Source organism: Pinus tabuliformis, chromosome 3_1, assembly GCF_031772625.1.
Source record: "Pinus tabuliformis cultivar Carrire ecotype Pingquan chromosome 3_1, CPIR1, whole genome shotgun sequence".
In the NCBI taxonomy this organism is placed as follows: domain Eukaryota; kingdom Viridiplantae; phylum Streptophyta; class Pinopsida; order Pinales; family Pinaceae; genus Pinus; species Pinus tabuliformis.
In genome coordinates, this window is record NC_142301.1 from 664,184,691 (window position 1) to 664,208,640 (window position 23,950).

The 23,950-nt window shown below is 36.7% G+C and overlaps 1 protein-coding gene across 11 annotated transcripts in view; it reads right to left on the minus strand.

The window, feature by feature from the left end:
• LOC149188857 (uncharacterized) overlaps positions 1-10,015 on the minus strand; it is a 405,877-nt gene extending 395,862 nt beyond the window's left edge. For 3 of the 11 annotated variants that reach the window (XM_089411720.1, XM_089411718.1, XM_089411717.1), the window contains exons 1-2: positions 9,136-9,393; positions 8,699-8,833 (exon numbers count right to left, since the gene is read on the minus strand). In XM_089411720.1, the coding sequence (XP_089267846.1) occupies positions 8,699-8,833; positions 9,136-9,258 (258 nt within the window). In that variant the 5' untranslated portion in view covers positions 9,259-9,393. Of the gene's footprint in view, positions 1-8,692; positions 8,834-9,135; positions 9,397-9,750 lie in introns of those variants that run through there. The other 8 variants (XM_089411722.1, XM_089411716.1, XM_089411715.1 and 5 more) reach the window with 6 other exon arrangements.
• Positions 10,016-23,950: the final 13,935 nt, after the last annotated feature.

A 23,950-nucleotide genomic window follows, 5' to 3' on the forward strand; every position in this document is an offset into this window, starting at 1 on the left:
AATATTTCAATCCCCTATCACCTCCCTAAGTTCCCTAATCCCTTCCCCCACTCCCTAAATTTTTCCTACCCCATTCCCACTCCCATTTCCTAATCCCTAGGGTTTCAAGCAAAAAGAACAAAAACACATCATGGAGGAAGAAGATAGAGATTTTACAGAAGAGGAAGACACAGAAGAAAGAAGACCACACAAAGGAGGAAGAATATTGAGGTTTGAGCCTACCAACACCAGAGAACTAATGGCCTCACCCATGACAGTCACTTGTTTCAAGCATATGGGATGCTTTGATTTTTGTGAAATGGTACAAAGAGTTCAAAGCCATCATGTTTTGACTAGAGTTTTCATTTCAAATCTTAAGGAAAATCAAGTGACCCTTGCTGGTGTAACCTTCACCATATCCTCAGCCATTATTTTTGTTGCCACTGGAATACCTAATGTGGGTGAAAAGTGGTTTAAAGCTCAAAACCTAGATGATCAATGTTATCAGCCATACTTGAAGCCTCGATACAGGAATGAGGGAAAGAAATTATTCCCTTTCATTCACCTTCTTGATACATATGCTCCCATGATGAAAATCATCATGAAGTACTTCATTTGTGAAGGCAGATTTTCCAGACTCTACACATACCATATCAGATTTCTTATGCACTTCACAAGAGTTAGAATGCTCAATATTCCTTATTATTTGTTCAGGAGCATTGAGAAAATGGCATACACAGTTCAGGGAAAAAGTATGATCAACAAATGAACAACCTCTTTCATCACTCTCTGATCAAGATCATTGTCCTCCATCACCTTAATCAGCTGAACATCTCATGGGACACTTTCATTTCCAATGATATTTTCATTGCTCCACAAGCTCCACATGCTGAAGATATGCCTTCTTCATCTCATCCCACTGATCATCATGCTGAAGACATACCCCCTCCATCTCAGCCCACTACATCTATCCCTCCATCATCTCAGCCTATTTCACCATCATCATCACCATTGTATGATCATACAGGGTCACCTAGCAGAGCTGAGGTCATCAAGCCTAAGAGGGAAGATTTGGGCACATTGGCATATACTTATCAGAGAGGTCATAGGTAGGTGTTTGCCCCACAGATTGTGGGAGGGGCCCTGCCTTCTTCATCAGCAAAACAGGTACACAAAGGCAAAGAAAAGATGACAGAAGCAGAGGTTCAGGCAGAGATCAAACATGAGGAGGAGGACCTCCATGAGACAGAGCAGGATTTTGACCTTGTTGACCTAGATGAGCATGATGACAATGAAGATATTAGCATAGTCATCAAAGAAAAATATGCACTCATCAGGGAGCTCCAGACCAACTTAGAGAGGTCTAAATATATTATTTCATATTATGAGCAAGAAAACCAGCAGCTTCAAGCCAAACATGATGTCATGGAGATTCAACTCATTAAGGCAAAAAGAGAAGAAATGAAAGCTAAGGCATTGCTTGATGAAGCCTATGACAGGTATGGTGAACCTGAACAAGAAACAAAAAGCAGACCTAGGACTAGAGGGCTGAAAAGAGCTCTAGAACTAGAAAGACAAAACATGATTAATGAGAACCGGGAGCATTGGCTTGACAAGGTAAACTAGCATTTAGAGAAGCTCCTAGACAAGGCCAAAAGAGATAATGACATACAGAGGAGGATGGCAAAGTATTATTGCCGAAGAAGCCAAATAGCAAGGTCAAAACTCAAGAAAGTGAAGTCAAAAATTGAAACTCTAACCATGCAAGAGGAGAAGAGAAAACTTGATATCCTTGTTGAGGCCTCTTTCCATGCTTGACATACTTCATTAGCAGCTCATGTATCAATTTTGACAAGTTTTTGGGCATTTTTGAAATTTTTGGGTCTTTTCTGCAACTTGGACTGTTTTTGGTACAGTTGGATTGTCCTATGCGCAGCATCCTAGGCGTTGCGCATCTTCTAGAGGCATCCAAATGCAAAACCAATACCACCATTGGATTCAGAAAGCAGTAAACATGCAATTTTGACTATTGGCACACCAAAATTGGGCAATCTGACAGGGAGAAATGGCCAAAAACACCTCAAAAATCACATTTTTGCCCTCTTTTTCAGCTAGACGCTACGCACAGAAGCAGTCTTGGGATATTAAACTTTTGGAGGGTCAAATCTTATTATTTTGGGGAACCAATGGCATTTATGGAAAGTATACAAGATAAGCTTTCCAATGAGCTATACAATGCTCAATTTGGACATCAGCAACCCCTTCAAAAATCAACTTGAAGTTGGCGCTGCGCACAGGCTTAAGGCGTTGCACATAGAGCACTGGCACTGCGCATAGGGAAAAATTCCCTGATTTTTTCACTGTTTTGCTCTAGTTTTGATTTTCACCTTTGGAAATCAATTTTCACTTATGTAATTGATGAAGTAAATGTAATTATCATGTTTTTACTGTTACCTAGGGTAAATACATTAGGTAAATGGACTCAATGAGGTGTAATGAATCAGTTCACTTAAGTTAGGGATGAGTCACTTTGACCACCCTACACTCTAGCTATTAGTTCAGTTTTTGGTGGAACTGCTCCTCCTCTCATGGATTCGACCCCTAATGGCTGGGAGGAGTTTGTTTGAGGCCTATATCATGTACTTTTTCAGTCATTCTATAGGTTGGACTCCATTGGATGTTGTACTAGTGATTCAGACTTTGGCATGGAATATATTGGATGAGTTGCAGCTATTTTGGTGGGATTCCTATGGCATGGTATTTTGACATTGTTTCTTCTTCAGTTACATTTGTGTGAATGTTTTGTATTTTCCATAATCCATTTCACTTCTAAATATGTTTGATTTTCAAGGGTGATAAGCAGAATTCATCTTTTGTGCTCTATTTTGGGAAGATCATCATAATTTGTTTCATTTCTTCAATTTAAAAAGAATTCATGATTTTCATGCTCGTTTTAGCACCTCGTCAGTCTAAACCATTCCATCAATATACTACAAAGTGTTAAAGTACTTGCCTACCTTGCCCCATCAAATGTCTGCATTTTTTATTTTCTTTTGCCCTGACCTAGTTCACTCTCTAACCTAATTCACTCATCCAGTGACTACACCAATCAAATCAAATCAAAACCCTGAGCTACTATATCTAGCCTAAAACCCTAATCCATCCAGCTCTCTTGGTTGTGATCCTTTGGAGAGAGCCCTCTCCGACTTGGTAGGGCTAGCTACCAAGTCAAAAGATTGGTCTGTGATTACCTTAGCTGGACTCTTCCTCGGCCTTGGAGATACGGAGGAGTGATAACATACTCTACAGAGATGTCATGATGAAGAAGCCATCCAACAAAAGAAAAAGCAATGTTGAAGCAATATCAGAATGAAGTCATAATGGGCTACTAGGTCAAAGCATGTAACCTAGCAAGTACTATGAAGCATCCATGAGGAGAGTATTCCGAAGCATGGACAAGATGACAGAGGAGTAGCCAAGATGACAAACCTGATCATCACTCTCCACGAAGCAATGACATGACAAACCAAGAAGGAAAGTGATTGATGGATGGTGCCCTACCAAGAAGAAGTTCAATCGAAGACTTCATGACATCAAGAAACGAGGAAGATCAGGCAAGCTGAAGGACTCACGAAGAAGAAGTTTCTGATGAAGGAAACAATCCCTAGTTAAGAGCGAGCTCTGACAGGCCCCTGATCAAAAGGGCGATTTTGGATCACCCCTGATTACAAAGGAGTGACAATTGTGTTTTCCATTTCATGGGTCATGCACTAGACCATGACTAACAACCGTACGTCTAGATGAAGGCCATGAATGGAAATGTAGACACAACATTCTTGTCTTCACTTGGGAAGAAAGAATGGGAGGATTAGGTAATCATCTGGCATCTGATACTCTTTGAGGATGTGTAGAGCATCCAAGACAAGAGTAGGCAAGAGGACCAACATTCTTTGAGGGTTGGGAACCCAAGATAAGAATAGTCCTAAAAGGTCATACTCGAGAACACCCGGGTGGGTATGTACCTTGAGAGCTAATGATGGTGTTTATAAATCATTGGTCTCGCCAGCGCTGTAGCTCATGGTTTCGTAAAGAGATGGAGTTGTTAGTCAAGGCCTTGCACTATGACAATGCTGATGAATATGATGCTATAACAGATGGATTGCAAATCCAATTTCTCTTATGTGAATTCTTCAAGATTGAAAATTGCCAAACACCTTGTAATATTGTATGAATACCTCCCTAGTTAAGAGGGAGTGTTGAAGGAAATGTAACTAGGCTAGGTCTTCATAAATGTAATTTTGATATTTGTACTTATTCAACAAAAGAGGAATTATTTTTTGTATTATTTGTCAATGAGTTTCTTGCTCATTGAAAATAGTTCAAGCACATTTTGAAGTGCTTCTAGAGAGTCAAAGTCAAAATGTAAGTCCTTTTGAGGGCATGTTACATCATGTATGACATCATACAAGGTCAAGGGAACACCTCCAAGCATGGTTAAATCCTCTCCTAGCACCAACGAAGTCTACAAGCAGCGAAAAGATGAATAGAAATTGAATTACGGTACAAACTGTAAGTCAACCTTAAAGACAATCAAGTCAGCGTAAAGAGGAGGGACAAACCTCTATTTATAGAGGTTGTCCACTCCTCATTCAACATGGAAGTCAAGCTCTGAAATAAGTAAAGAAGGACAGCCGAGTAAGGATAGAGAAGAGACAAGAAAGCCGAAATAAGAAGTTTGTTAGGGCAGCGAAGAAAGGAGGAAGGACAACGAAGGTACAAGGTTGTTTTCTAGGGTATGTACATCCACACGTACGAAGAGATAAGGGACAGTCTGCAGCCAGATCAGCAGTGAAGTTGCAGGTGTATATTCTTTATGGTTTGGGCAAGTAATTAGGCCTACAAGGGCCTCCTACTCTAGCGAAGAAGAAGAACTCTCAAGTGAAGTAAGGAAGCAGAAAGTTGAAGTATGAAGGACTGTTTCTAGGGCTAGCAGTCACACATGCAAGGTGCAGCAAGGGTATGACAGCAAACAACCTTGCTTGTTTGGGTAAGAGATCAAGCCTCCAAAGGCTCACAAGCCTAGTGAAGGAGCCCATCTCTCTAAGGTGAAAAAGACTCTAATTGGAAGACAAAGTGTTGGAAGACAAAGTGCTGGAAGAAGTGCCGGAAGATGTGCCGAAAGTGATAGTGCAGAAAGAGGAAGGATTTGGCATATGCTTGGAGAATATCCTAGTCAAGGGTCTAGGATTTGGCAGTTGTTCAAATAAGAAGCTTCAATAAGAGAAATCTTACAAAGAGTTTTCCTCTCAAGAGTGGAGAGGGTTTGTCCCTGGCAGAGAACCAAATCTTGTGTTCTTGTTATTTTGTTTTGGTAGCAGTTTGATGAAGCACACACATATGCACTAATAAGAAGAAGAAAAAGAATAAGCTAACAAGAAAAGTAAAAAGACTTCACAAATTGCTATCAAGTAACGAAAAATCATCGCAACACTACTTTGCCTTAGATTCTCTACCATTTCTTAGTGTCATGTCAATTATAAAAGAACTATTGTACAGATTGAACGATGATATTATATAATGTAGGATAAACAAATTATTTAACACTAGATTGAACCTATAGGGTCCCTGATACGAGTTTAATGTCATATTTTAAAAAATAATTTAAAAAAAAAGGAAACAACCATAGTCAAGAATTTTATGGCATATAAAGTGGGACAGAGTCAAAAAACACTATTACTTGGTCAACAATTCAAAACAAATCAAAAATTTAAAAGATGAGAAGGATATTAAGGTTAAAGTCAACAATTCAGAAAAATGAAGAACTTTCACGTCTAAGGAATCATAATCAAAACCTTCTTACGCAAATAAAGAAGCTTAAAAGTGACAAGAAGTCGGTAAAAAACAAGTTGGAACAACTTACTCAAGAAGAAGTATCCAAATCTCCAGTCGTAACAATCCAAGCTGAAGATAAGGGAAAGAATATTGATCCAATCAATATCACAATTCAAGAAAAGGATAAACCAGTTGAAGCAAAGATATACTCAAAAGTTGCAGTTCAAGCAATGGAAATTTCAAGTGAAGATTTCGCAATTAATCAAGCGACTTCTATACCTGAAAGAAATTAGATTCCTTCAATAAACCACGAAATTACCACAAACAAATTGAGAGATCACATCACAAGAACTCCTTATCGCCATCCAAATTATAAAATCAGATATCTCAACCAGAAACAAGTGACTTATGTTCCCAAGAACGTCGATGTCACCATAATTCAGCCTTGTGATAAGAATTCATCACAAGTTTCAAGTAACCGCAAGATTCCACAGATGATTGATTTAGGATGGTCAAATCCCTTCTCAGTGAGACAGTTTTGTTCATCTCTTGGAGGATCATATCAATTGTATCAACGAATATGATAGTTCCGAGACAAGAAGACATTCGAAACAAAAAAAGAGATCAGGCCTTTTCATAGCAAGCTTTGAGGACAAAGATTTTTGAGGAGGAAGGCAATGTTATGAATGAAATATAGATATAAATAATGTAAATATAAATAATAATAACATATCATAAATAATGATTAATTAGTTAATGAAGAGGTATGTCCCTAAGGACATGACCGTTCATAAAGGGACACCTGCCTAGGGTATATAAGGCAGGCCCTCACCCTCATTTGTAATCATCTCATCAATTCTTTTAGATAATATTCAATATACAATTACTTGTCCTATAATGGATGTCTCTGTCTTCGAAGTATTATGAAGATTACTCCGCTAGGTATACAAACCTTGTTCGTTACATTGATATCAGAGCGTTTACGAACTTTGTTCGTTACATGCCACCTCAATAGCACGTTGATTGAGACAACCCCATGGACCATAAAAGTGTTTCCACCTTGTCGTGTACCCACCACCATGTGGGCCATTTGGCACCTCACCACATCAATGCCACATGAAAGTCCTAGCTTTCCCTCCATTGGTTATTTGGAATTTGACAGCAATATTCAAAGGGCGTGACTTTCTAATCTGAACTCTATCTTGAATGCAATTTTTTTGGTTCTTAGCTAATTTTGCATGCTCTACATACTCATGTCATCTATTTTTCAAAATTTCACTATTTTCAGATTGTGGTTGTACAGTTTTCACAGAAACTGCCCTCTAATCCCTGTATCTTAAGCTTCCAAAAGGCATAACTACTGAATTGAAGCACAATTTCAGTGTCGTGTTTTTTGAAAGTCCAGAATTTTCAAACACTTTCTAAGCAATCAATTTCAGTTTTTTGTGTCATTTTACTTCTAGATTGAATATGCCTAGTTCAAGAAATATCCTACATACAAGTACCAAATTATTTCTTCTGGTAATCTCATATGGAGGATTCACTGAAAAGTAAAAGAGTTTCCCAAGTCACCTTGGGAACAAAAGCTGCGCTGATGGATGCATCGAAGCTTGCCAACCGGGACAATAGAAACAAATCAGTACCAGCTCAGATATCAACTCATGTTTCTAATCCTAATGATTGTACTGTCATTGAAGATTTTCTCTCAAAGTTCAAGTATCTCTGACTCTCACTTCTAGACTGTGGCATTAAGAAAGATGATGATCAGTTAATTTTTGTTGTTCCCTAGACTTTGGAATTTCCTATTCTCCTTGTATCCACTTTCACTCTACTTTAGAACTTTTTTCTTAGTAATCGTGTTGCTTATAGAATGCCCTCTTTTGACACATTTTGTGATTCTCTAGTACGAGAGCAAGATAAGCTCTCGCATCTTGGAGTTATCAGTGTTGCAGGTAACTCTAACAAAACCTTAGCGGCACACCAAATCCAAGGCCCGGAGCACTCCAACAAACAACATCCTGAGAACAACAAACTATTCAAGGTTTACAAACCCTCTCAGCCTTCTCCTGCGCCCAAAGATGATAAAGGAGTTAAGTAAAAAGGCATGAAGCCTGAGAAACAGTGCGATTTTTGAAGGTGAAATAATCTACTAGGGTCAAATGTTTCAAAAAGAAGAATGCCCTCGAAACAGGCAAAAAACATCCATCCAGATACTCTTTTAATCTTTCCTCTAAACGGCATTCTCTTCTCTGTTTTTTCTTTCAATGCATTCAAGATATGGATTAGTATCATATGGCTAAAAATAAAGCCATTTTTTTCTACCCTAAATCAATCTAACACCAAACAACTATTTATTGGTGATGATAGGTCACTAGGCTTTGTATGAGTACGGCCTGCCTCTTATTCAGGGAATACAGAGGTAGACAAATGTACTGTTACCATTGACCTCCCTCGAGCAGCATTGTTGGTAACTTTAAAGGTGGGTGATTTTGGAATGCCCTACGCAATAGGGATCACTATGAGAAAAACCGTAAGTGGCTGGACTGTGATGATCAACATGTCAGGAGCAGGCAATGTGAACCTCCCAGGCAACAATGACCTGATAAGTGATAGCATGGAGTCACCTTTGAGCCCTGAGCTTCACCAGCTCGAAATCAAAATCTATTTTCTTAATGTCCTACCAATTATAAAAGAACTATTGTACAATTGAACGATGATATTATATAATGTAGGATAAACACATTATTTATCACTAACTCGAACCTATTTGGTCCCTGATACGAGTTTAATATCATATTTAAAATATAATTAAAAAAAAAAGGGAAACAAACATACTCAAGAATTTTATGGCATATAAAGTGAGACACAGTAAAAAACCCACCATTACCTGGTCATCATTTTCTACAGTTCCATCGCATTGAAGCTCCACCACCCTACCAGGGTCGTCTACACAGCCCTTATTCACCTCCACTGTACTCGTATCTCCGACCACCAAGTCCATCTCCTTTTCCATGACCGAACCCTGCAGTTATAAAGAATAGTTCAGCGTGCAAAAATAATCAATTCATAAGCCCATGAAAGAAATTCAGGGAAACTCTCCTTATCTTTCTTCAACGGTTTAAAAGCTGATATACATTAAATTCTTATGATGGAATCTGTCGTAGGGCTGCTTGCTTGACTGTTCTACACTGCAATTCATACTGTACTCTCCTCTTCCACAGACGTCTAAATCGCTACATGAGATGTCTATAGCGAAATGCACCATTACAAAATATTACTACAAAATATGTTGCAGACCATCAAAGAAGGGGGCAGTAAAGGAACCTTTTTCTGAAGACTTTCATCAGTTAAAAGCATGGCGGCCATCTGGGCATCACCGTATTTGCCATCTTTGTCGGTTTTGTTATCATAATTCTCCACCACCTTGCCGTAACTGACTGAATCCATGAGCTTCACGAAATTGGGAAAGGCAGATCGTACGGAAAGCAAGACTGAACTAGGGATTTATAGCCTGCAATGAAAGAAAAAGCGAGAAAAACAGGGATAGCGTAAGTAACACCCCACCAGGGATTATGAAAGGACTGGATTTCAAAGCAAGTTTCCCGTTGAAAGGTTGGAAGAGGACACGTCACCTTAAAAGTGGGTTTGATTAGAATTTGAATTAATGATGTCCGAAAAGCTTCTTTTTTTCTTAAGCTTTTTCGAATATATTGTTTTTTCATAGTCATGGCTTAGTGCAAGATCGATTCACCGCCCTGAATCAAATTTTACCTGAGAATCGTATCTAGCAGTTTCGATGCGAGGCGGCCTCTGTTTTAAAAAATAAATATGGGGAGCCTCTCTTTCGAGTACAAGTCATGGATTCTTAGATCCTAAGACAAGTGAATATTGAAGAAATAATTACAATATTAGAGGAAGAGAACAGTGTAAGGAATTTACTGATTTGTTTTATATTGCAGTAGAAAAGGGCTGAATGCGAATATCAAATTGCGAGCTGGTCTGTCTCATAGGTTATCTTGAACCTATGAACAAATTAATAATACACTAAGATAGTTCCATGGAAATTAAAATTCCCCTAGCCAAGCTAGTGAGAGCCTGCACAGGGAATGGCTATCTTCTTTTCCCTACTGTTTTCCCTATGAACAAAATGTGTGTTTTCTATATCTCATGCCAGGGAAGCTGCGGTCGCCGGATTACAACATATGGAGCTTAAGCTCTTGAACGTGTGGGTCTCGACAAGATCACTGGAATTGAAGTTTATAATTGTATGTAGATTGTAGTTTATTTGCAAAAGATTTATCTGTACATAGTTTGTGTATGACCCATGCATATATCTAACTGTTTTGCGTTCTAAGTAGAGTACGTTTATTAATTGTATTATATTAACATTAATAAATGGTTAGTAAGTGCTTATAAATATATAAAAATGATGTTTTATATATATATATATATATATATATATATATATATATATAATTTTATTTAAAAATATTATTATTAATTTTAAAAGAATTAATACATAAGTTTTATATATATATATATATAAATATAATATTGATAAGATTTTTAATCATAAAGATTTATAGTGGTTTTATTATGAAAATGTGTAATTTTTAAATAAGTTGTGTTCCAATATATAGTCATTTTATTATGAAAATGTGTAATTTATAAATAAGCTGTGTTCCAATATCATGATTTATCAATATCACGTGTAAAAGAAATTATAATTCATTTAATATGACATATTTTTTAATAATGAAATAAATTAAAAGGAGTAGTTTAATTTAGAGATAAAATGGTTTTTTTACAAGAATTCAAAGAATTCAGCATTACAATTTTAACTAAAAATGTGATTTTTTGTTGTTTAAAAAACATTTTTGAATGCATAAATGGATTTAGCACCCTCAAATTAAACAACTTCAACTACTTAAACTCAAGTTTTTAAAAATATTTGCAGGTTTTGGTTAAAATTAACCAGGAAAAATGTAGAGAGAAAGGTCATTTCGTCTATAAGTTAGACTACGCCAATTAAAAGGGCCAAAAAAGACATAACTAGTTTGAAAATAAATATTAACTTTTTAGTCTATGTATACTACTAAGAATATTCTATGAAGATTAAATCTCTCACCTAAGGCATGTATATTTCATAATAGATTTTCTAGAAATTTTATGGAGATAGGCATGTCTATTTTAGAATTTTAATTTAATTATCAATAATTATTAGGTAGATAATGGAGATTCAACTTTTCATTATCAATAATTATTAGGTAGATAATGGAGATTCAACTTTTCATGAGACATGTTGGAATATTCATTGAGTTGAGAGTCTCATTTTACAACCGGATATGATGTGTAATTTTGTCTATGGATTAAATAATATCGATTCATAAAAAAAATTGCGGGGAAGAAATTGAATCGACCCACATATCTAGATAACTTCAACTCACACCACTTAAAATACAACTAATAAACTATATCACTTAAACTAAATTCGTTTGACCCCTTATTGACATAATTACTCATATAAAATTATATTCACCAAATGAAACCTAAAAAGACAAACTACTTAGTATTTTCGGATTTGTACAGCTAATTTTGTTTGTGCGGAATGCTTTTTTCTTTAACGTTGTTTGAGGAAGTTATCTTTACATTATCACTCTAGCCGAAAGTTAAAAAAAAATTGCGGAACCAAATATATTGATATGGGACATTTACCTTAATCAAAACATCAAACTTTTTATAAAAGTAAAACATCAAGGCGTAACATCAAAGAGCAGTCTGAATTAATGAGACGTTTATAGTAATTTAAGATTGATAAAAATGATAATTATTGAGTTAATCAAACTTCATATTTATTAGTATATGCACTGCCCGCATGTAATGGTTAAGAGCGTGTGTTTCCTCGTAAGAGGTCACAGGTTCAAAACCAGAGGGGGTAGAGTATGTATGCCTTCGTAGACTTAACAGTGAAATCGCTGCGCGGAGGTGGGTCCCTTGTCCCACAAACAAGGGGGTCTCATACACCAATTTGGTGTCTGGCTTGGCTGTGACCTTAAAAATGGATATTATTATTATTATTAATATAACTAAAATATTAAATAGTAGTTAATAAAATATTTATATTAATTTAATAATGAAAAAACGATAATTATTGAGTTAATCAAACTTCACATTAGTTAAGTATATAGTATATATATTGATTATGTATGCGAATGTTATTTTTATATTATTATACTAACTAAAACTTAAAAGCAGTAAACATTTCAAATAACAATGCTAATTATGTTTCTTTTAATTTAGTTAATTTAATATCATAAAATTTAAAATATTAAAATTTTATAATAATTAATAAATTATTTATGTTAATTTAATGTGATTAAAAATATAGCTAGTTTAACTAAAATTTAAAAATAGGAAATAATTCAAATTTGTTTTGATGATGAACTATAGTCATTGGTTCGAAACACCTCGACAAAGAAATTTACGCTGAAAATTCTTCTCAAAAAATATAATTATATTTATGTTAATTTAATTAATTTAATATTTTAAAATTTAAAATATCAAATTTTTATAATAATCAACAAAATATTTATGTTAATTTAATATGATTAAAAATACAGTTAGCCCAACAATTATTGCAAAAAAAGAAAAATGGAATTTTTTTTTGTTTATTGTGATATACATAATTAAATATATTTCTTAAATATATTTCTATTTTTGTAATTTTGATATTAGGAGAAATTTTTGATGGTTTGGAGACTTAAGAAAAGTGGCTTGAGTAGACACCACTTTGATTTTGGAGGCAAGGAAGGCCACACACATTAGAAGGGAAAAATCAATTTGCTAGTGGAATGTGGGGGCCACAAGGAGGGAATTTGAATCACATGAGGCAATTTGCACTAGAGGTGATCCAAGGGATCAAAAATATGCTAAAAAATAAAAGTGTTCAAAATTGCTTTAACCTAGCGTCAAATCGTAGATCTCATCGTTTTGATTCCAACGATGCTTGAATCGCCTCAATCTGACACCATATGAGAAAGTTATCACATTCTGTAGTTTTTGGCAAACATCTAAAAAATCAACTTGCAGTGTTGATTGGGCAGCAAAATAGGCAGAACGTATGATAACGTGGCACTGACGTCAGTAGGTGATTGTGCAATATGGTTTTTAGAGGACCAATCAAGATAAGACAAGTGGCAAGTTTCTATTGGTTGTGGTGATTATAGTTAGGCCAACCATAGACCACCACATGGCCCAATGAAAGGCTGCCACATGGCCCTATGGGAGGCTGCCATGTGGCTCTATTTTATGGGCTAATTTTTTTGTTATGGACCAACCGGCCTCAGCGGGTTTCGAGCCCGAGACCTCTGGCAACATAGACCATTGCCTTACCACTAAACCATGCAATGTTACTTGTTATACATAATGGGTTAGTTATATTTAAATTTTAGCAGTTGCATAGTATTATTATTGTGGTTGAAGTTTGAAGGGGTGGGGATTAAGGCCCTAGCCCCGGGCTCTATGGCAGTTAACGTAACCACCGGCGTACACAGAGGAGGGGCAGACGAGTGGCACCCTGCCCACGCCCAGCACACAGCCATATGTCACTTTATGCGACCAAGAGTGAAGGGACCACAGACGCGTGGCCTTTGTCTCATGCCCCCGGTCATATGTTTTCCATGTTACCAAACCAAGGGGTGGAAGGATAGGAGCGCAACCTTATTGGCACGACTAACTGTCCGAAAATTTGCACCTTTATCGACGGATTTGTCATCGAACCCGCATGAATTTGTCGCTTGGCATACCCGCCAAAGATAGAATTTGTTGTCAATTTTGACAGAGGGTCAATTTTGCATAACATTTAGCAGGGAAATGAAGAAGGAGACCTGACTTGACCATTTTTCAACCCTTTTAAGCCCAAGAAGAACCTACACAGGGATTTTTGGGTGTTTAGGACACAATGGCAATGTTATTTTTTTTTATTTGAACATTGTATGTTGATGTAATTTGACATTTGATCATATAATATAAAGGACCAATATTGGAAGCTAGAGCTGAAGATGTAGCCCAAGAGCGGTGAACTCCATCATCAAATTGTTGTTTTGTGATGTTGCTTGTTGTCTATTTTTCACTGTTAAAATCTACAAAATTTAACTAAGTTTACTAAGTTTATGTGATTTTGCAATTTCGATCCATTGCCCACAAGACATAAACTAGCTTGCAAAATTTTACAAGAAACCTTCAATTTTTAATTTTAGATCAATTTGGTATCAGAGCATGGTTGTTTTGAAGGTTTGACAGTTTTTGCAAGTATTTTTCTTGAATGATTACAAGGTCTAAATTGAGAAGAGGAGAAGGAGTGCTTGAAGAACCAAACCCTCAAATTGGTTCAAGGAGGTCACAAACTCCACTAGTCATGGCACATGAAGAAGGATAGGAGCTGATGTCTAAGGATGAGAGAGATTTTATAAAGGCTTTCTATGATATGTCTGAGATGGTGAAAGTGTTACACAATGAGAAGACAACAAGGTTGCAAGGAGAAAGTTCAAATCATCCAAAAGGTAATGGTGGTGATGGGAGTAAACCTCCACCTCCACCTCCATCTACACCTCCATCCTCACCTCCATCATCTCATAGACCTACTCCTCCTCCATATCCAAAAGGACATGCTAAGTCTCCTTCGATTAAGCTTGATGTTAAGTTTGAATTTCTTATGTACAATGGCGAAGTAAATGTTGAAACTAAAATGGGAGGGGATGGTGTGTGGCACCTATCTCATGCCCATATGCCACTTTATATGACTAGGAGTGGAGGGTCGGCGGGCACATGGCCTCTGGCCCACACCCCTAGTCATATGTTTCCATGTGACCAAACTAAGGGGTAGAAGGATAGGAGTGTGACCTTATTGGCGCGCCTAATTGTCTGATAATTTGCACCACTATCAACAAATTTGTCGCGAGAACCTCACAAATTTTTTGCCTCGCATATTCGCCAAAGACATATTTCGTTGCCAGTATTGACAGAGGGTTAATTTTTTAGAACAATTAGCAGGGAAATAAAGAAGGAGGCCTAAATTGGCCATTTTTTAGCCTCTTTGAGCCCAAGAAGAGCATAGATAGGGGTTTTTGGGTGTTTTGGACATAATGGCATGTTATTTTGTGATTTGAGCATTGTGTGTTGATCTAATTTGACATTTTAGCATACAATATAAAGGGCCAACATTGGAAGCTAGACCCAGAAATGTAGCCCAGCAGGGATGAACACCGTCATCAAATTGTTGTTTTGCGATGCTGCTTGTTCTCTATTTTCACTATTAAAATATGCAAAACTTAACTAATTTTACTAAGTTTATGTTCTTTTTCAATTTCGATCCATTTCCCACAAGAAATAAACTAGCTAGCAAAATTTTACAAGAAACCTTCAATTTTTAATTTCAGATCAAGAGGAGAGAGGAGTGAGAAAAAGGAGGTGCGAATTGGTGGAAGATGGGGCGCACCAAGAGAGAAAGGTGAAATCACTTACAAATATCACAAGGAAGCATTCATTTGCATCTTTTTTCTATCATATTCAAGAAATTGAACTCTCGTGGAGTTGTTGAGCAAAAGAAGAGAAGTGTTGCTTAGCACAAGAATTCCAAGCGAAAATTCCACCATAATTTCATAGAAATTCGAGTGTCTCCCAAGTTAGGAAATATTGCAGTCCATTTTAGGATTTCACTTGAGCATATTGTAGGAGTTTTACCTAGTTTTACATGTTTCCTAGGCGCTAAAGGCAGTTTGCATTATTCATTTGGAGCAGCTACAATTGGTTGGAGGTTTCGGGCCTTTGCAAAGACGTTCTTCATAGTTGAAGCTAGAGTTTTGGAGTATTTGGAAGGGTAGGGATTGAGGCTAGTGCTTGGGCTGAATTTCCATCTGTTTAGCAGTGCACAAAGCTTATTGGCTGAAGCTTGCACAAGAGTAAGGGGAAGCTCGCTTCCAGGAGAGTTTGGTTTGGAGAAAAAGATAGATTCTGGATAAGGATTTATGTGGAATTTTGATGGAACTCTAGAAGTGGAATTTGGAATAATTGAGCAGAGCAACTTTTGTAGTGTGCAGAGCCTGCCAGGGAGGGCAACCCACACTTTTTGGGGTCTTCTAAATTAGCTAGAATTAGCTTAAATCCTTTCTGGGTTTTTGTAGTTTTGGTGTGAGGAGATTATAGTTATTTTTCTAGAATTGTCTAAGCAGTTCTAAGGGAAAAAAACTTCAGTTCCATTCCAGCAGCAGTTGTAGAATGTTTTGGGCATAACACAGAATTTGTGGGAGCCATTTCTAGCACTTGGGGCATCATATTTCCACCTGGGTTTTGCATAGCTAGCATTAGCAAGCCCAGGTTCTATTAGTACTCAAATTTTCCCATATTAATAAAATGGCTCAAATTTTCTTCTTATATTTATTGGTGTTCTCAATTGGGTGCTTTGATTCCATATTTTGCTTGTTGTTTCTAGTGCATGTCTTTAGTATTTACTGTTATTTCTCAAGTAGTAATATTACAATTGTAGCATTTATTTTAGGTCTTGCCTTGCTGATTTGGGGTTTAAAAACTTTTGTTGCTTGTTTGAAGCATGAAACTAGATTTTTGCAGGTGAAAACTTTGTAAAATAAGTACTCATCCTTCACATTTTATACACATAGAGAGCTTTAAATTGACATAAATATTACCTCGGTCACAATTCATATGAATAAGTTATGCCTCTTAAGTTAACCCATCATGTTGACCACGCGATACCAAGTGGAGGCCACACCATCTCTCATTATTCATGCATTTAGAACTAGTCATGTGTTGACTTTCAAGAATATTCTAGATGATCCAAGACCCTAACCCTAATAAGAAATTGAGTTATGAAAAATAACCTAACCCTAACCCTAGATAGTTATCCAGGCATGTTAAACATTAGGCCACTATGAAATGAATGGGTTATGTTCTTGTTGTATTGAGTATTTTTCCATAATGAAGTAGATATATTAAGAGAGGATATTGAAGCAAAACAATGGATGTAGAAGAACATATAGTAGCGATACATACCAAAACGTGCATGTCAAATCCATAGTGAGTTCAATTTCTTTGTATTTTGATTTCATAACCAAGAATAAAAGAGTAAGAAATAGGCCTCACCTTCTATCTAGGTTTTTTCCATATTGGGTTTTCTTTGGGTACACATTTTTCTTATCATATGGATAGTGTATTATTTGTTTAGCCTCTTTCATTTTAGTTTAAATTTATTTCAATATCTCATGCTCTAACTTAGTGATATTGAATTTAAAATCTAAAGTGAAATAATGCATAACAAGACATTATAGAATATTGTGAGCTCTATTGTGGTGAGTGGAATATTCATGGAAATTTACAAATCATATATGTAATAGAGTATCCTACCTTGGGGATTTTATGGGAAGTCCAAGATCTAAGAATTGGCATAAAAAAAAATCCTTAAAACCCTTAGCATCCATGACAAATGAGTATAGTAACAATCCACGAGACGAATCAAAGGAGATATTTTAAAAGCTCGAAGCACAAGTCACTAATATCTCTCACAGAATGGAAATTCTCATTCTAGGTCTAAAGAATAAGTTTGGATTTTTCAAGGAGTTTAGTAGCTCTAATTAAAACACTAGTTGGATACAAAAATTAGAGATAATTAAGACTTGGAAAAGGAATTGAAAAAGAGTTAGAGAAAGAGAGACCAGGTTTTGTTGCCATCACTTCTTTCTAATATTTATTTAAAGTGGAAGTGAAAGTGGAAATCATTCATACCAAGGTGAGAGTGATGTCATTAAACATAATAAATGGTTTCAATGGTTAGAATTTTGTTATAATGTTCACAACATAGAAGAAGATAAAAATATTCCATTTTCCCTCCAAAAGTTAGAGGTTTCTATCCAAACTTGGCAGAAAAATCACTTAGAAATATTGGGGTTGAATTGTGATCCGCTAACAATTATTGTCAAAGGTGTATAAGCCCTCATCAAATCTCATTTCTTCCTTATTAAGTATGAAGAGGTTCATGGATCTATTGGCACCACTTTTGATAGAAGTAAGGGTAGAGTGTGCAAGAGTACATCCCCAAGTTCAAAAAACAACTCATTACGCAAGGTATATATCCTAATATCTGAAATGTACTCCTAATGTTATCTCAAAGATCTGTATAGTCATTTAAGGGGTAGGTGATTCTCTTTAAACCTAGGGCAATTGATAAGAATAAAGGACAAATAAGTGGTTCCAAGGAGAAATACCACCAACATGCTTATAAGAAGGGAAAAAAGAAATGGAAAGAAAAGGACAAGAACATAGGAATCACTACACATCAATGAAAGGATCCAAACAAACACTATAATCAGTATAATATAAATGGTCACATCAAATAGGAGAAGAGAAAAGGATTTAATTTACGTGACTGAAGTTAGAGGTTAATGGCAAACTTGGAGGGAAATTCACATGAAGACACTTGGGTTGCGTGGAAATCCCCTAACAACTAAGTCATAGGTGTATAAAATGCTCATGAAATATTAGTTCTTCCCTATTGAGGAGGACCTATAATGTACCAAAGCTAAAATGTATTAATGTAATGCAACAAATATTTAAAGAATTCTTTGAAGAATTCTGTCAAACACTTAGCGATCATAGATTTCATCAAACAATTCATAAGTAAACCATAACAATAGGAGATTGAGGGAAGCCCCAAGGGATAGCTCAATTGGTCGAGTTCCTGTTGCTAAGTACCTTTCTAATTGGGAGGTCGAGGAGTCAAATCTTCTCGACACCCTTGGGGTTAGGCCTGACCAGATAAGCTGACGGGTAGATCCCTTCAGGTGGATCTACCTGGATTATTACCCGTGGATGTAGTGGCCACTTAGTGGACATGAACCACAATTGAAAAAAAATAGGAGATTGAGGGAAAATCAATACTTTTTTAAAACTAGTTTAAAAGATTTTACAATTCCAATACCAATGAAGAACCTAGGAATCAACGCCAGCAATAGAGTAGATCAATTCAGCCCACAAGGAAGATAATATCAGAACTCTGAAAATAGACTTGTCCTAGCATAATAAATGACTTGGCCCCTTCAAAAAATCAATTAAGACTCCATAATTTTGGCCCCCAATAGTTACCAAATTTTGGCATGTGAAATGATGGCTAGTCTAATGAGGAACTCTGCCTCCTGGTGAAGAAACTTCATCCTCCAATACAACAACTCAACCACAGTAATCTAGCCACTGGTAATATTGCAATTGACCTCCTAATGAAGGGTTTCCTTCCTAGGTAAAGATTCCCTTCAACCCTCGAATATTGTACTCGTCCCTCCTCAAGGAAAAGGAAGTCGACCTCCACAAAAAGAAGAATTTGACCTTCAGGAATACGCTAATGTAGCCTCCAAAAATGGGTGAATTTCAACCTCTAAGAACAAAGGAATTTGGCCCTCTTAAAGATCAAAATAAACCTCTCAAATATGATGAATTCAACCCTTCCAGATTTAGTTAATTTGGCCTACCAAAGGAAGAGTTTTTAGCCTCCAGACGTAAAGGGAGACTCAACCTCCAAAATAGGTAAGCTTGGCCCCCAAACTATAATCTCGTACCCATGAATATATACCACCAAATCTGCCTCCCAAACAATGAGATTAATCTTCTGAAATATAAATGTTTTCGGAAAGATAGAAAGCAATTCAGCCCCTTCATATAAATGGACTCAACCACCTTCAAAATATAATTCGCCCTCCTTAGTCATGGTAGAATTCGACCTCTAGAAGAGATGAAATTCAACCTTTAATGATGGATGAATTTGGCCTTCTTCAATACTAAGAAATTCAACCCTCTTGGGTTTCCTCTTTAAGATCATTCAAATTGGTTACATGTGTTTGGGGAACTTCCCTTTGAACTCAAATCCTAAAAGTACCTAGTCTTAGTAAGCATATCCTAGGGATAAATCCCTTGAGGTGGAGAAGAGATATCGAGAAGAAATAAGAGGATTGGTGAGGTCACAGTGGCCCCACTTAGGTGCAATGGGTTTCACACTTGAGCTTTTGAACTTTATCTCAAGAAGTGTGAGGTTTTTGTTGTAATAGGACACATTTTGGAATGTGGGATAATAGATTTTAGTAAATTAGTATCAATTCAAATTTTACATTAGCAAAGTTAGTCTTCCACCCTGAGACAACTAACGATTACACGAAAGATTGATCATATTCTCAATCCTACCTAGGATCCAATGCTAACCTTTCTTCTTATAACAATTTGTTTTTAAGATGAATTTTGAATATTTGATTCCCCCATCCAACTCAAGTGGAGTATAAGAAAGAGTTGCTTCAGTATAAGTTGTGAACCCCCTCCAATTTGTTAACAATAATTTTTTACTTTTGCATTGGTATCCATGCCCACGACCTTTCCAAATAAAAATGGTATCTCTATCTATTTCCTAGCTTCTAACTCATATCCATTTGTAGGGAGAAGCATATCACCAACAAATAATAAATATGTGAGAAAGAAATCAAGACCAATCCTAATCCCTTTTTAAGAACCTTTATCTTTTTGCCTCTAATAGTGATCTAATAAGGCCCTTTGCAATTAGTAAAAACAAGTAGGTTGATAGATGAAAACCCTACATGAATCCTTGATCCAAATCGGATCCATAAATGACTGTCATAGAACCATGACTATATCGGGACAAAACAAATCCTTGAAGAATCCAAAACTGCAGTCGAAAACACCTTGAACCAGTGGCCATGGCAGCCGGCGCGGAACGACGAGGACCTCGGTCAAAGCGCGCTGACCGAGGCCCATGGAGACTGCACAGGAGGTCGATGTAGCCCCTGGGAGCCTCGGAATGGGAAAAGGAGCTGATTTTCGATGCACAGATAACAACACATAACACTTGGCCAGAGCAATTCTTAATTAATTTTCGGATGATCTTTACAATGCAAGGCTCAGCAATATATAGCCTTAGAACCGGCCATCCGGTCATAACTTTTACTGGAAATTGGAAACCAAAAGAATCCCCTTTCGGCTAGATTACCATGCAAGATATCGTAGTCCAAATGTAGGAGTACGATAATGAGATGTACTAAAAGTAAAGATTCGGGCAAGTGGGGACAACCACTTGTTATCTCGTCCCTTAGAGGCTAGGCCATATGGGGACCGAATCTTGACATATGGTAAACAAATCCTATCAACAAAATGGTCGGAATCTAGGACATCGGCTCTTTTTACAAAAATATTTACACCGTGGAGATTTTTAACTATACCAAATCCCATGGAAACCAAAAGCAATTATTCCATTTCAATAGAAGTGATTTGCAAAGATTTCATTAGAGTGATTTTTTGCAATCAGTCACTGTTTGCCCTTTCTTCATGATCATGTTGATGATGAGGATCCCTTCCTTGATAATAATCTACTAAGCCATTTAACTCAGGGGCAAAAACTTCATTGGGAATGTATAACCATGGGGGATCTTGTTCTCTGAAACAACAATAAAATGGGAATGAATACAGATTTTGAGGCATGTATTGTTCTTCGACAGAAATCCTACCTTGGAAACTTACGAAGACACTAAAAGATTGGTCTCTTTCATTTGCAACTACCATTGAATCCTGATGAACTAATGTGAACTCTATGACATAATCATTCTGAGCAGCTATATGCAATTCCCACATTAGAGTACTAAGTGTACACTTAGTATCATGTTACTAACATCCAATTGACTCTTGGCATATACTTGACCAAAAATATTTTGAACCAAGGACTCCACCAATTGACAACACTATCTATATTTATAGCAAAAAATATGACTGTGACAGACCCATGTATCCTGGCTTTGTGATGGATGGTAAAGTAATCATGCCATGTCCAGTCAGTGTTATGGATGAATGCAAGATATGAAGGCTCTGCTTCTCTAGACAAGGTATAATAAACTCTCCAAGGTCTCTCTCTATATGGTAACTCTCTAGCATATGACCACATGCTATCCTCAGAATCAAACCATTTTTGCAGAACTAGTTCCCTAAGACTTAACGGTAAAGACTCAAACTTTTTTACAAAACAATCCCAACAAAAATGGTAATGACACTGACTACAAACTGTTACTTGACTGACTCTTCTAAACTGGACTGAACTTGAAGCTTCATCTTGTCGTAATGGCTTGAACATTTTGATTTCTTTGATTTCCTGTGAACCTTCTCTTGTGAGCATATCAGCAAGATAATTTTCAGCACCGGATTTATAGACTATATCAAAATCAAAACCATCAAGCCATAATGCCCATCTCAATAGCCTGGTACTTCCTTGCTCAAGCAGTCTTTTGTTTGCCAAAATGCTCTTCATATGTTTCAAATTCGTTCTGACTAAGAATCTAACACATTTGAGGAACAAATGAAACCGTTTTATTCCTCTTTTAATAGCTAGTATCTCTTTACGTGAAAAAAGATACTTTCTTTCAGTATCATCAAATGTACCTGAGGAATAGGCACATACCAGATCTTTTCTTCCATGCTTCTGCAATAATACTGCAGCCCAAGTATGATCCGAAGCATCTGCCTCAAGAATAAATGGAAGATTAGTATCTGGCAGCTTAAGCTTTGGAAAATCTGTGATTTTGCTTTTAATGCTTCTCACTGCATTCGTCATCTCTTCTGTCCATCCTGCTGCTTGCTTCTTTAATCTTTTCTGAAGGACTTTTGTATCATCTGCTTATTTCTCATAAAATTGTCTTATATAATTCAAGCAAACAAGAAATCTCTGCAATGTTTTAATATCTGGAATAACGTTAGGAAATTTCAACAAATGGATTAGAACATGAGGTTGCATATTTACATGTCCTTGTTCTATATGCAGTCCCAAATAATCTATTCTGACTTTACCAATCTGAAAATTTTCTTCTGAATCTAAAAGAACGAGACCATGCTTATAAACCAACTCATAAAACTTCTCTAAATGCATCTTGTGACTATTTACATCTCTGCTAAAAACAAGCAAATCATCTATGTAGACTATTATGTACTCCTCCCCACCAAAAATGTCTTCCATCCTTTTCTGAAATTCTGATGGAGCATTTTTCAAACCAAAAGGCATTACAGTCCATTGATATTGGCCATGGGGGACTGTAAAAGCAGTCTTGTATCTGTCGTCAGGAAGAATGCCTATCTGCCAAAAACCACTTTTTAAGTCAAATTTGCTGAAAACATTGGCATTAGCAATTTTGGCAAGTAATAGTTCTTTGTTGGGCAAAGGATACCGGATTGGCAACAAGGCATCATTCAGAGCTTTGTAGTTGATGACTAGCCGCTTCTTACCTCTTTTCTGCTCACTGTGTTTATTCACATAAAATGCAGGACAAGCCCAAGGGCTTTTACAAGGCTCTATCAGTTTCTGTTCTAATAATTGTGCTATCTCTTGTCGACATAAATCTTGCTCTGAGGGGCTCATATGATTAGCACTGGATTTTTGTGGCTTTGGAACATAATTTTCTTTATAAGGAAGGGCCAGAATGCATCAAGCCTAGAGGTAGTGCAATCTTTCCGAAGCTTGTCTGATATTTTCTCCAAAGTTTTGGGACCATGAAGTTCTGCATTCTTGACAATCCTGTTAATCTTGGTTAGATCTTGGAGGTTGTGGTAGACTAAATCTTGGTCTGTCGGCTGTACTTTTATTTGATAATCACTAGACGAGGGCAAGCTAACTGGACCTTCAGAGGTGCTGAAGGTGACTGTGCCTTTACCAAAAGTGACAGGCAATAGATCATTCAAAAAATCTTGTCCTAAAAGAAAGTCAGAACCTGTATCAAAACTGTACAATGTAACTTTCACCTGGACATCATTCAAATAAATTGGAAAACCAGGAGCTATGTGATTGATTTCCATCACATCTTTTGTAATAGCTCTAAACTGCAATTTAGTCGGCTGCCAATAATAGGAAGGAATTGCACCAACAGGGCTGAAATGGTAGAGCCTTAAGCACTCGGTTACGTTGGGAGCCAGAGGATCGTGGACGGAGAAACGAAAAGCACCATCGTACGAAGGTGGGACCCACAACCTGGAAACCAATGGTTTGATCGGGGTGCCCTTGAATGGTAAGCGGTTTTGAATAAAGTGGAGCGATCACACTCAA